Below are 14,615 nucleotides of genomic sequence, written 5' to 3'. Positions count from 1 at the left end.
ATTCCCACACTTTTTTAGTAGTATTCATAAAATAATCATATTTTTTTTAAAAAAAAAAAATTCCTTACTATTTTTGTCTGGCATATTTAAAAGAATAATATTTAAATAATTTATACATTAAATATATTTTTTGAATTGTTAAATTTATGCATTGTAAAATAAATAGTCTTTTTTAAATTTTTCCTAAATATATTTTAAATACTTATCAAACAATTTATTTAGAAGACTTAAGCATTAAGAGAACTTTGCTGATGGTGACTTGTAATATAAAATTATTTCAACTGTAATTTGTTGATAATAAAAAGAATTGTAAGGGTGATGTGAATATTATCATTCGTGTATCTTGATTTTTCTAAATTTATAACATATTTGTTCTTCTCAAGAATTAAGAATAAAGAAATTTTAAATTTTCTATGTAGAGTATATAATATGTTTATTTTTGAATATTTAGTTAGAAATATTATGCATGTCCATTATTCATACATTTCTGTTATTATATTAAATGCTATTACTAGAACACTATGGTTGAATATTCAATGTCATATCAATGTCCGCATATTATAAACTTTCTAATAATATTATATTCAATTTCTATGAATAAAAGAAAATACTGCATATCATTTGAAAACAACCCTAATTTTTTAATATTCCTCTAAATTCATAATATTTTGGGATTGATCAAACGACGCTAGTTAAAAAGGTTATAAAATAGCCGTATTGATATTTCAGAGAACTGAAATGTCAGCAACTTCTGATATACTATTATAACCAGTTTGGCAACTTCTGATACATGTATATAAAAGATTATGATAGGCTGAGTCAGCAACTTGTTTTAATGTTATCTTAGAAATTGATTTTGTAATATTTTAATTGTAAATTTAAATATATTTTCATCCTTAATATATATTTAAATTGTGTTTGGTTTTTGATAAATTTTTTCTTCACATTAATATGTTAATCAAATATTTGATAATATGATTTATGAAAACTAAAAAAACAGTAAATGTTTATTTTAAAATCAAATTAATTTTTTTTAGCTATTAAAAATCATTAAAATCAATTCAAATAAAAAATAAATAAATCAACGTTGTGAACCCTTTTGCAAATATTATGACCAGCAGAGACGGTGGTTTAGATAAGAAACAGAGGAATTGTGTGTCGAAAACAATTGCAGCATGAGCTTCCCCATTGAACACTGCGTGCACCAACGAACTCATGGTTTCCCTAACAAAGTAGCCGCACTTTATCATCATTCACAACACCCAACACCTATTATTGTTTCCTTGCCTCAGACTCCAACGCTTTCAAAGGACCACCGTGGAAGTAGATTAACCAATTCCCATATTCAGTGGCGGATTCAAAACCCTAAATCAGTGGATGCAAATTATAAAAAATAAAATTAGTGGGTTCAATTATATAAATATAAATGAAATAAAATATAAAAATATAAAATTTTATTTACAAATTTAATGAATTTTAAAAAATAAGAGGGTGCAAATGCACACCCTCGACTGGCTGTAGGTCCGCCACTGCCCATACTCAACCACTCATCGACCTCTTAAAGTCCTGCGAGGAAAGTGGCTCTCTTAAGAAGGAAAATTGCATTCATAGGCACGTTCTGAAATCAGATTTTAGTGACCGCGACTTGTTGGTGCTTTCGAATCACCAAGTTCATGTGTACTTCAAATGCAATTACTATGAAGCTGCTCGTAGGGTGTTTGATGAAATGCCCCAAAGAAACGTGTTTTCATGGACGGTCATGATTGTCGCATCCAAAGAACATGGCTACTACCGCGATGGGGTGGAGCTGTTTTGCATGACGTTGGACCAAGGCGTGTTGCCGAATGGGTTTGCCTTCTCTGCTGTTTTGCAGTCATGTGTGGGGTTGGTTTCGGTTGAGTTGGGTGAGATGGTGCATACCCATGTTGTTGTCACGGTTTTTTTTATATGCATATAGTGGTTGGTGTCGTTACAAATTAAGATAAAATAAATAAATGAGAAGAAGATGCAAAGTCTCAAACTTAGTTAAAGAACAAGCGTCGTAACATTGCTTCAGACAGAATGTTATCCTTGAAGAGAAAACGTCACAACTATATTGGTAAAAGAATCTGATTGCGCTCTTCTCTCAAGATACAACAACCTATTGGTTTCGATCGTATACAACGAAAGGATCCGAACCTTCTAAACATCAATGTTCTTTCTCTCAAAAATGTATTTTTTGAAATAGAAGAAATTTAGATGAAAATGCAAAATTATTTTTCTACTTGTGTTTTTGGCTAAAGGAGATAGATATATACATGCATAGATATCCTCATGCAGCACAAAAAAACTCAAAGTAAAACCATCACACCTAAGAGATAGGAATTATAGTTTTACACAATAGATTCTAAAATAAATATTTTATTTTATAAAAACAAAATCAATATAAGTAATATGTTTTTATAAATTTTAAATTATAAAACAAATATTTACTAACATTCTCCCACATGAAAGAAACATAAAAGAAAGAGTATGTGATGTTGTATTTCAATAAAAGGAACCTTTCGGATTTAAGCCTTATACCTAGTCTTTATGAATTTTCACCCGAGAAAAAATGTGGAGACTTAATTGTCTTGAATTATGTTTTCTTTAATCGGGCTTTAGTGCACAACCCCTACAATGTTACTATTCATTTAGGTTCTAATACGTGATTGCGCGTTCCACGACATTGTGCATGTATTTTGTTTCGTGAGTGTCAGTTAGAGATTAGTCCATATCTTACAATAGCAATCCCACCACCACACATGAATCTTCAAAGAGTGGTTTGTGACCCTCACCCTTACAATAATTGACATTGGATCCATTAAGAGGTATTCTTTTTATAAAAAAACATATATGCAATACCTCACCTTTAATATTGTTACAATTTCCGTAAAAAATTATTTTTTTTGTGTACTTTAGTCAGCAAACAATTTTTTTATTACCCGTTGTACTTCATTCATGGGATCACTAATCACATGAAAACGGATGTTCATTGTTGAACTTCATTCATGACTCGTCAACCCTTTTGTATAAGGATCCACAATATTGTTTTCTGACCATAAGTTTTAGGATTATCTTTAAGTAGAAAAGAACAAAATTTAGAACCAAATTTCAATTAAGGTGTTCAACTCCATGCCAAAATGTAACATTCTCTCTTGGAATGCAATTATTTTCAACTTTACCTCTATTTGATCGTAATGTAAGTTTGAAGAAACAAAATCTAGGATTCGGAAAGAATAATAGTATTTGTGAGATTTTTTTAAAATGAGATTTGTTTTGGAGAATGAAGGTTGAAGGAGAAGATAGGTCAAGGGTTGGTGGATGACTCGGAAGAAGGTTATATTTTTTTTACTTAATTGATTATGGTAGTTTTTAACAGTAAAAAAATTTAAATTTAATTTTAAAACAAATACGAATGATTTTTGAATCATCACAAAACACGTTATCAAGTAAATATGTCATCACTTAATTGACAACAAAAATCTAAAATAAAATTTTTCAAATATGAAAGAGTAGATGTGAAATTTTTTTTATAAAAAATTAAACACAAAATTCATGTATATATTAAAAATCAAAAACATATTTAAGCTCTTGTATTTTCTGAATTATATATGCACGTTTTTGTACTCAGAATTTATTAATGAAGGGTATATTCGTTCTCATCTTTCATAACTAGTCATCCTTTTTTGTCGTTTCTCTTTATTTATGGACATTGCAGAACCATAAACTTCAAGTATGCAAAATGATTGTAATCAAATCCAATATTGCACAATCGTTAGTCTCTAATTCCCTATCGTACCATAAAAACACGTTAGTAAGCAAATTCAAAAGGGTTCACACATGTTGAATACAAGACGAACTCAGATCAACATTCTAACAAAATGCTTAATAGTGCAAATCATGATGATGATCACATTCTAGATTGGAATTTTACATGTAATAATCATTGGTGCCAAGAAGCACAGAATAACTAGCAATTATTAGAAGGCAGAATCAGGATTAAAACAAAAGAAGGAAAAAAAGAAGGGCAAAGATCCTTACCAAGCATTTCATAAAACTTATTTTCTTATGCCAAACTCTTCCACTTCAGTGCTAACTGAGAAAGGGTCCTTGTAGAAGACCCATCTTCTTTGATAGCATTAATAGCAGCTTCTTTTAACTCATTCATTCTTTCACGCATTTTCTCACCTTCTTCCTCTTCCATTAGACACTTTATCACCTTCACAATTTCAACCCTTTCCACCAAACCATTTTCACCAACTCTTGGCCTCACTCCAACTTTGAGACCCTCACATAGCAAAACCGTATTCATTCTCTGCTCAGCAAACAGTGGCCATGTGATGAATGGAACACCCTTTAGCACACTCTCGAGGATTGAATTCCAACCACAGTGAGTCAAGAATCCACCAACTGAACTGTGGCTAAGGACTTGAATTTGGGGTGCCCATGAAGGAACAACCATACCTTTCTCTTTGGTTCTCTCCAAAAACCCACATGGCAGGAATTTCGAAGGATCAAAATCATTTTGTGCACTGAGATATGCATCACTGGCTAAACTACTTGGTGCTCTCACAACCCATAAGAACTTATGATTACTCAAGTCCAAACCACAAGCAAGCTCAGTTATTTGCTCTTGTGAGAGTGTTCCACCACTCCCAAAAGAAACAAACAAAACAGAACCGACTTGTTGTTTGTCCAACCACGTTAAACACTCCAAGTCCAACCCTTTAGCATCATCATCACCACCTTGGACAATTGGTCCAACATCATACACAAGAGGGGACCCTCTTCCCTCCTCTTTCAATGTTCTTATAGGACTTGTTTCCATTTCCAAGAAGGTATTCATGAAAATCCCATCAACCAAAGGGAGTCGCTGAGCGCGTTGGACGAAGAGTTTGTAAGCTTGACTCGATCGATCTTGAGCTTGGTTATTGAGATCCCTGCCGTGAATTGGTACACAACCTGGTATTTGAATTGGCTCAGGAAAATCTCTATACTCACATGATGTTTCCTTGTCCAATTTGGGCACATACAAGTACCAAGAGAGTGTTGTTGCTGATGTAGGGAAGTAAATATATGACAACATGTTGAGTTCTTTAGCAAAATCTAATGCCTCAAAGGCAAAAGAATCAGCCACCAAGGCCACAAAGTGAGTCCTTGAAGTTAAGGTCTTGAGGGTTTGATGTATAGATGGCAGAGAGAAGGTCACTGTGAACTGAATTTGGGCTTCTATAGCAACCTCTTGTGGTAGGTTTTCAGGTTTCACTGGTTGAAGAAAAATAGAGGTTATATTTGGTGGAAGAGTTTCAAGGATGGATTTTGAGGCACATGAGGGAGACCCTACTGAGGGAATTATGCATGTGACATGAAAGTTTTGATGGAGATGAACAAGTCTCTTTGAGAATTGAAGAATTGGGACTAAGTGGCTGAAGCCAGGACCAGGAACTACTGCTATGTGAACCGTTTTCTCCATGGGAGATTTGTGGCCTAGTACACAAGCTTATCAGATATAGAACTTAGAGGAATTAGGTAGTGAGAAGCTTTATGCTTTTGTTTTGTGACTAGAAGATCAGGAAAAATAATGAACACGGCCTCATTTTGGGGTGGATTGGAATGAAACAGAAAATATTAGGAAGGAAAAAAACATAGTTGGGGGAAAGCAACATATATGATGGAAAAGAAATAAAAATATTGGAAAAAAAAGAGGAGAAAATGAGATAGAAAGAGTGACATGACGAGAAAAAAATGAGTGCGTATAAATACTATTTGTAGGGTTGTAAAATAATTATTGTTTTAAATTATTTTAGATAAATCAAGAAAATTAATAAATAAATAAAAGAGAATAATAGTTTTATAAGATTAATTTTATTAAATAAATGAGAAAGTGTAATATTAATATTAGATTCAAAATTAAGGGGTGCATTGCATTAGAATTTTTTAAAATTATTTTAGCGTAAACAGTCATGTGGATTTTAAAAGATTTTATAAAAATATAATGACTTTTATGATTTGGATTTTCTAATTTGAATTTTAATGAAATTATAAAATATGAATTCATAAGATTTAAAATATGATTATAAATTTTTGAGATTTTAAAAGATTCTGTGAAAAAAATTCAAAATTAATAATAAAGATCGATGAATTTTTTTTCTTAACACTTTAAATAAAATTCATCATCCTATACAAAGAATTTTAAATCTATTATATAACAAATCAATTTCTCATGGATACTTGTAGTCATTCCCCTAATAACATCCCACCAAACAAAAAAACATGTTCGATATCTGTTTTAAATCTCATTTATATATTTATCCACTCATACATGAATCAACTTCTCATGCTCATTAAAATTATATATTTCTAATATTTATATATATTCACATTCATTTATATCTATAAGCATGAATCAAGATGTCCTAATTGTAAATTCAAAGAACTGAAAAGATCTTTTATATCACATGTTTCAAAATATATTGTTCATTGGTTGAAAGAGTAAAACAAAATATGAATGTCTATTATTTTTTCAACAAAGAGACAAGAGATTATGTATGATGAGAAAAAAAAATATGTCAATTGGTAGGAAAAAAAGAAAGAAAGACTTATAAAATCTCTAAGAATTTGAGTGAGATTATTTTATATGTATTTTGTACTAAAAAGTCTCATGAAATTCATTAAAATCCATTTTAAAAAATAATTCATCGAAATTTATATAATTTTAAAAATTAAAATACTTTTTTTAAGTTAAAAATAATTTTAATTAAATATCATCAGAATTTATTGAATTCATTTAAAAATCTTTATAATTTTAATGGAATGTCACAAAATTTATTTCTATTATTTAAAAATTTTAATTGAATATTTCAAAAAAAATTATAGATTTTTTTTAAAATTTTTTAAAATTCTAATTAAATACACCTCTTAATATGATATGATATTTATTAAGAATATTAATGAAAAATAATTCATATTATATTAAAAATTAATATCACATTTAGGATAATTTCTTTTTCTGAACGACACTTATATTGAAACAGAACCTGAAGCGATAAATAGTTGTAGACATTTCATCTATGAACACTACAATAATAAATAATTTATAGTAGTAAAAAGTTAACTAGATGTATTCCAGCTACTAAAAAAGCTGCCACAATTGAAAGCACACGCTTGTAGTTTGAAAACCATTGATAGGTCAACGGTGCATAGCATTGGAATTAGAGAAGTTTAAAAATTTAATACCTCGTCTTTAGTTGTTACCTAGTACCTACGGACGTACTTGGAAGTTTGAACTTTTTTTTACTCGAGTACTCTCAACACAGTAATCAAAGATTGGCAAAATGATCCCTGGAGATTTCTTTTAAAAACTTATTCTCAAAAAGATTCTTTTTCAAACATTTTCCTTTGGGGTTTGTTTTATAAGGGTTTCGACGTTTCGGTTAGCGAAACACTTATTTCACCATTCCTTCCTATCTAATATACCGTAACAGTGCATGTATCCATATCACTGTAGCAGGTTTATATGAGTGTCATGTATGTCGTCATCCACACTAGCGAAACACCATGGGTTTCGCCATCACTAATTACGAAACACATGCCCATACATGTCGTCATTCCTGCTAGCGAGTCCATCATAAATTTCGCCATCATCATTTGCAAAACACATGCACATGCATGTTGCCATCCTCATTGGCGGAACACCTCCCATTTTCACGTGCAGGCAATTTTCCCTGTTTAGGGTGCTTTTAGAAACAAATTCCCAAACTAGGGCTCTTCTGAAATTATTTCCTAAGGGGTGTCCTTTTTCACGTAACTGGCCATGCATGGCGCCAGTTCTGATGGCGCCTTCAAGCTGGACGAGGCACGTGGCCACGGAAACGCCATTGTCAGCAGCGTTTTCACTTTTGCTGAGCTGTCTATGGAAGCGCTAGCAGTAGTGGCGACTAGGCCCTAGGTCCTTTGGAAGCGCCAGCAGCAGTGGCGACTGCTGTGCAGACCCTAGGTCCTTGTTGCAGTTGCAGAGGCTTGCAGGGAAGCGCCACTCATCACAGCGTTTTCACTTTTGATGCTTGGAAGCGCCATTGGTACCTGCGATTTGCATGGAAACGCCAATGGTGATGGCATTTGAAGGTGTTTAAATACCTTCGTTTCTCAGAGGCTTCTACATTTGTTCTGAGCTTTCCTTTTTAATATCCTACTTTCGTTTTCGTAGCTTAAGCATTTTGAATATCTTGTGGTATGAAGCACTTTCGTTTAAACATTCTGGTTTCGTTGCGGCAGCTGTAGCATTTTAGTTGATTTGAAAATTTCTATGGGATGAAAAGCAATTTTTAAAAAAAAAAAAATTATATTAGCTTTTATATTTTTTCTTCAGCGTTTTCCCTTTGAATTTTGTTCTCGTTTTTGTAGCTTTGGTATTTTGGTGGCTTTAGAAATTTATGTTGTATGAAGCATTTTTTTTTAAAAAAATTATATTAGGTTTTATGTTAAAAAGGCTTGTTAGTGTGTGTTTAAATTTAAAAAATAAACAGAAAAATTGTGTAACGATGTTTATTTGAAGAAAATATTTGGAATATGAAATTTGTATTATTTTTTTAATTAAATTAGGTTGGTGTTGATGGACGTATGAAGTTTGAATAAAAAAAAATTATAGATGATATTTATTTGAAGCAAGTATTTGAAGTAAGTATTTGTAGTATATTTTTAAATAAATTAGGTTGGTTTGTTGGTGAGTTAAAAATGTAGAAACGTTGAATTTGAAAGTGTTATTTGATGCTTTATTTTTCCTCGTACTACAAGTATTTTATTATATTTGTAGTAATTTTGTAATTACCTTTTTCCATTTTTAAGTTATTAATGGTTAAAATTAATTATTTATACTACTAACTTTGTTAATGAATTATTAAATTTTCTGTTAAAAATGACTATTTTGAAATTGTTCATTTTTTATAAGTTTGTCCCATAAAAGTAATTTGAAGTTAATTAAAAATTTTTAAAAGAAAAATTGAATGTGAAGTTCCAATAAAGAGATCTTTTGTGATTAAATTTTATTAGTTTTGGTTAAAAAATTAAGTTTTATAAAATCGTTTGTGTTATTTAAGTGTGTTGATGTGAAATTTATTTAAAGTTAATAATTTTAATTACATCTTGATTAGTTTAAAATTACTACATTGAAATTGTTAATTTTTTTAAAGTGTCTTAATGTGAAATTGATTTTAAGTTAATTTATTTTTAAAATTGTTTTATTTTGAAGTTTCAGTAATGATTTTTTGTGATACCCATTTTGTAATTTATTTGATGTGTTCAAATATTATTTTTGTAGGTACACGATGAATTCGGTTATAACAGTGTTGTATTTCAATGGAAGGGTATATGAAGACAATGATGGTGTAATATTTGAAGGCAGTAAAAAAGCGATTCAGATTAAACGTGGAATTAGTTTCAATGCTTTGAAGAAAAAAATTGGAGATAAGGTAAAGTTACAAAATAATGAAATTATTTCTGCTATTAGCTGTAGATTTTTAGTGTCAGGAAAATATATTGCCTTGCAAATTTGTGACGACGAAGACATTGAAACAATGTTGGAAAGTTTTAAACAACAAGACCAAATGTCAGTTCTGGAATTGTACATAGAAAAGGATGTGGCTGGTGGTTCAATGTTTCATTCTGCCAATTCGCTTACATCATGTGGAAATTACTTATCTAATGATGAGACACAACCGGCAACAAATATGAGTAATTTACATATTGACGAAGACGATGATGATGATGATGATTATCTTGTGTCTAACTCATACGTTGAAGAGTCTTTAGACGAAGATGACAGTGTTGACGGTATATCTGACACAGACGATGAAGTCACCAACATTCCTCAACCAGTAAGAATTGTTCACCCAGCAGAAGGTATAATGTGTTGTATAAAAAAATTAGACAATACATTTATTATTTGATGACAATTGTATTCAATGCTAAATAAGTATTATTTGGTTTTTTATTTTGAACTGTTAGGTGCACAATGAATTGAAAATCCATTTTGGAATGATGCCTCACATTATAACAATATCAACTGGACTTATCCTGATGAGGAGGACATTTGCGGTTTGGAGATGTCGTCAACCTTTAATGTTGGCCAAGAATTATATGTTGGCATGGAATTTGATAGTAAAGATGCGGTAAAAAATGCAGTCAAACAATATGTTATGAAGGTGCATCAAAGCTTCAAAGTTGTTGAAAGCAAAACGAACAAGTATGTGGTTTGTTGTGTGAATAAAAATGCAGAGTATCCTTGCCCTTTCTATATGAGGGCAATTATATCTAAAAAAACAGATACGTGGAAAGTCACACAATGGGGTGGACCACACACATGTCTGAATATGACTATGACACAAGATCACGAGAAACTTGATTCAGATTTAATTGCCACTTGTGTAGTAGGTACGTATTTTATGTTCATATTATGTTCATTTTTTAAATTATCATTTAAATTTTGTTATGTTATTGACAGGCATGATCAGAGAAGATCCATCAATAAAAATTTCTTTGATTCAAGAGAGGATTAACAGTGAATTTGCGTACAAGGTGTCGTACAAAAAAGCTTGGTTGGCGAAACAGAAAGCCATTGCAATTGAATATGGCGATTGGGATGAGTCATATGCGAAACTTTCGTCGTGGCTAACACACATGCAAAATCATTCTCCTGGATCATATTTTCAAGTACTACATGACGATTTTATCGTTGGGAATACGGTTAGTCGCGAACACCGTCAGTTTCATAGAGTTTTTTGGACTTTTGGGCAATGTAAAGAAGCTTTCAAGTACTGTAAGCCAATCATACAAGTTGACGGCACACATTTGTACGGCAAATACCGGGGGACCCTCTTAATGGCCACATCACAAGATGGAAATGGTGGCGTCCTTCCTCTAGCATTCGCGGTGGTTGAAGGTGAGACGTTGACAGCGTGGTCATGGTTTTTGGCACACTTGCGTGAACACGGCACTGATAAGAATGGTATTTGTCTCATATCTGATCGACACGCGAGTATCAAGTCCGCTGTCGCTAACGAAGCACTTGGTTGGCAACCTCCCCACGGTTATCATGTCTATTGCGTGCGACACATAGCAAGCAACTTCAATCGAAAATTCAATAACGTCAAACATAAAGAAATGTTGAAGAAGTTGGGTAAAATTTCATATTTGATGGCCACGTTTATTTTACTTTCATTTATACTTTAAATTGTTGTTCATAACTAATTTTATGCAGCCTACACTCCTTGCAAGCACATTTTTGATCAAAATTTAGAAAAATTTCGTGAACTGAGTCCAGCCATAGCAACATGGATTGATCGCATCTCAAAAGAAAAATGGACGATGGCTTACGATAGAGAAGGACGTCGATATGGCCACATGACAACGAACCTCTCAGAATGTATCAATAAGGTTTTAAAGGATTGTCGCAACATTCCCATAACAGCATTGGTGAAATCAACGTACAGTAGGTATCGAAAGTACTTTGTTGAGCGTGGCCGCCAAGCCCAAAGACAGTTAAATGAAGGCCAAGTATATTGTTCAAAGCTTGTTAAAGAACTGAGGAAAAATCAAGAACAAGCTTGTACGCACATCGTTCGCGTGTATGATATCCACTCCACAAGGTTTGAAGTAGAGGAGAGCTTCAACCCTATAACGCAACGTGGCGGACAAAAGTGGGCAGTAAACTTGAATGGTCGTCATTGTCAATGCGGAAGGTATTCTGCGCTTCACTATCCATGTTCACACATTATTGCAGCTTGTGGTTACGTGAGCATGAACTACTACCAATATATAGATGTTGTTTATACAAACGAGCACATCTTAAAAGCTTACTCCGCACAATGGTGGCCTCTTGGGAATGAAGCGGCTATTCCTCCTTCTGATGACGCATGGACACTTATCCCTGACCCAACTACAATTCGTGCGAAAGGTCGCCCAAAATCAACAAGGATAAGAAATGAGATGGATTGGGTCGAACCATCTGAGCACCGAACAAAATGCAGTAGATGTGGAGCCGAAGGGCATAACAGGCGTCGCTATCCAATGCAATCTGAGCGTGGGAGTTGTTCAAATCCTTGATTTATGTATGTTAGTCGAGTGACTTGTATTTGTTTCCGTTTTGTTCAATGTATTGAATTTCTGGGGTTCAATGAATTCAGTAGTTAAAAACATTTTGCCTTTTGTACATGACTTATTTGTGGGGTTCAATGAATTCGTTAGTTAAAACCATAAACATAAACCCTAAACCTAAACCACTAATTTTGACCCTCAACCCCTAAACCTAAACCCTAACCACTAACCATAAACCCTAACCCCTAACACTTAACCTCAACCACTACCCCTAAACCCTAATCACTAACCATCAACCCTAACCCCTAACACTTAACCTGAACCACTACCCCCTACAATTAGTAGCTTCAAATCAATAAAAGATGAGAAAGCTAAAATTAGTAGCTAAAATTACTTATTTTGATTTATGTACTTTAATTTTTTTTTATGATTTTATTTATTATTTTAGTTTGATGCGCGACATAAATATAGTCATTATGATTACTTAACCATAACCCTAACCCTAACTCATATCCCTACACCTAAATTATAACCCTATACCCTAACTCATACACCCTACCCATAACCTAAGTCATAAACCTTGACTAATAAACCATAACCCCTAACTCATAGCCATACACCTAACTCATTACCCTAAACCCTAATTCATAAACCCTACCCATAAAAATTAACCACTAACCCTAAACCCCATCCACTAACCCTACCTCATAAACTCTAACCCTAAATAATAAACCATAACCATAACTCATAAACCTCACCGTAACTCATAAACCTAAGTAATAAACCCTAAACTTAACTCATAAACCTAACCCTTAACACTTAACCTGAACCACTACCCCTAAAATTAGTAGCTTCAAATCAATAAAAGATGAGAAAGCTAAAATTAGTAGCTAAAATTACTTATTTTGATTTATCTACTTTAATTTTTCTTTATGATTTTATTTATTATTTTAGTTTGATGCGCGACATAAAAATAGTCATTATGATTACTTAACCATAACCCTAACCCTAACTCATATCACTACACCTAACTCATAACCCTATACCCTAACTCATACACCCTACCCATAAAAATAAACCACTAACCCTAAACCCCATCCACTAACCCTAAAAATCAACCACTAACCCAAAACACTAACCCCTCACCCTAAAAATAACTAATTAACCCTAAACATAAACCACTAACCCTAAACCCCATCCACTAACCCTAAAAATAAACCACTAACCCTAAACCCCATCCACTAACCCTAAAAATAAACCACTAACCCTAAAAATAACTAATTAACCCTAAAAATAAACCACTACCCCTAATCCAAACACCTAAACCCTATCCCTTAACAATAGGAAACAACCCTATCCCTTCAACCCTAGCCCTACCCCTAAATCATAACCTCACCACAAATCCACACCCATAAGCTCTAACCCTAAACCCAAACTCACAAACCCTAATCTTGGTCTCCGATTTCTATTATTTTCCCTGTTGTTAGGTAGGTCTTATAGTCATTCCATTTTTTCCTTCATCCTTTTGGTCTTGTTGTGAAGTTCAGTCTTTAGTATTTAAAAGGCAATAACAACTTACTTCGACTGACGAGGGATGTTGTGCACTCCACTTGTGATGTCGCGTCTAAGAAGTGTTCCTTTAGCCTGGGATTTAGGGGTGGGAAAAATTATGGTCTTCGTGATAAGTGTAATTGAATTGACTATGGGAAAAATTACTTGGTGCCCCTCAAGAATTTAAAGCATGGGTAATTTTTTCTTAGTTAACTAAAATGGACAAAAATATCTTTGTACTCCAAAAGGTCATTTCTGCTTTCCATTGTTTGGTATCGCAAGTGTATAATATCACCAAATACAAACCCTAAACCCATAAAACCCTAAAACAAACCCTAAACCCTTAATCCACTAACCTCTAAAAACCCTAATCCAAACCCTAAACCCTTAATCCACGAAACTCTAAACATAACCCATAAAACCCTAAACCCACAAACCCTAAAACCTTAATCCACGAAACTCTAAACCTAACCCATAAACCCTTAATCCAAACCCTAAACCCTTAAACCACTCAAGTCTAAACATAACCCATAAACCCCTAATCCAACCCCTAAACCCTTAAACCACTAAACTCTAAACATAACCCATAAACCCTTAAACCACTAACCTCTAAACCTAACCCATAAACCCTTAAACCACTAACCTCTAAACCTAACCCATCCTCGAAACCCTAAACCCATAAACCACTAACCTCTAACCCTTACCATAGCCCTAACCGTAACCCTAATCCAATTTATTTTTCCTTTGTCTACTTTAGTTTTAGTTGTAAACTTGGTTAATTATTATAGTTTGATGCGCCACATAAACTCTATACATTAGTAAGGCATTAGTAAGGCATAATAAATGAGATGCGATAGATTAATTGTCAAAATCAAATGTCTAACAAACAACAACAAAATTACACAGATACATCAAAATCAGTCATTATGGTGTCCGTGATGTCGTGAAGATGT

At 32.9% G+C, this 14,615-nt stretch overlaps 1 protein-coding gene across 1 annotated transcript; it reads right to left on the bottom strand.

Annotated features, from left to right (window-relative positions):
* Positions 1 to 3,906: 3,906 nt before the first annotated feature.
* LOC114406458 (hydroquinone glucosyltransferase-like) lies at positions 3,907 to 5,679 on the bottom strand. Its single transcript, XM_028369165.1, has one exon. The coding sequence runs from the start codon at positions 5,492 to 5,494 to the stop codon at positions 4,088 to 4,090; it is 1,407 nt and encodes a 468-aa protein (XP_028224966.1). The 5' UTR covers positions 5,495 to 5,679; the 3' UTR covers positions 3,907 to 4,087.
* Positions 5,680 to 14,615: the final 8,936 nt, after the last annotated feature.

Source organism: Glycine soja, chromosome 3 (genome assembly GCF_004193775.1).
Source record: "Glycine soja cultivar W05 chromosome 3, ASM419377v2, whole genome shotgun sequence".
Lineage (NCBI taxonomy): Eukaryota > Viridiplantae > Streptophyta > Magnoliopsida > Fabales > Fabaceae > Glycine > Glycine soja.
Note: the sequence above shows the minus strand (reverse complement) of the source record. Positions and strands in the feature narration are given on the sequence as shown.

Excerpts from the sequence above, each read along its gene's own strand:
- LOC114406458 (XM_028369165.1), bottom strand. The coding sequence starts at position 5,494 with ATGGAGAAAACGGTTCACATAGCAGTAGTTCCTGGTCCTGGCTTCAGC.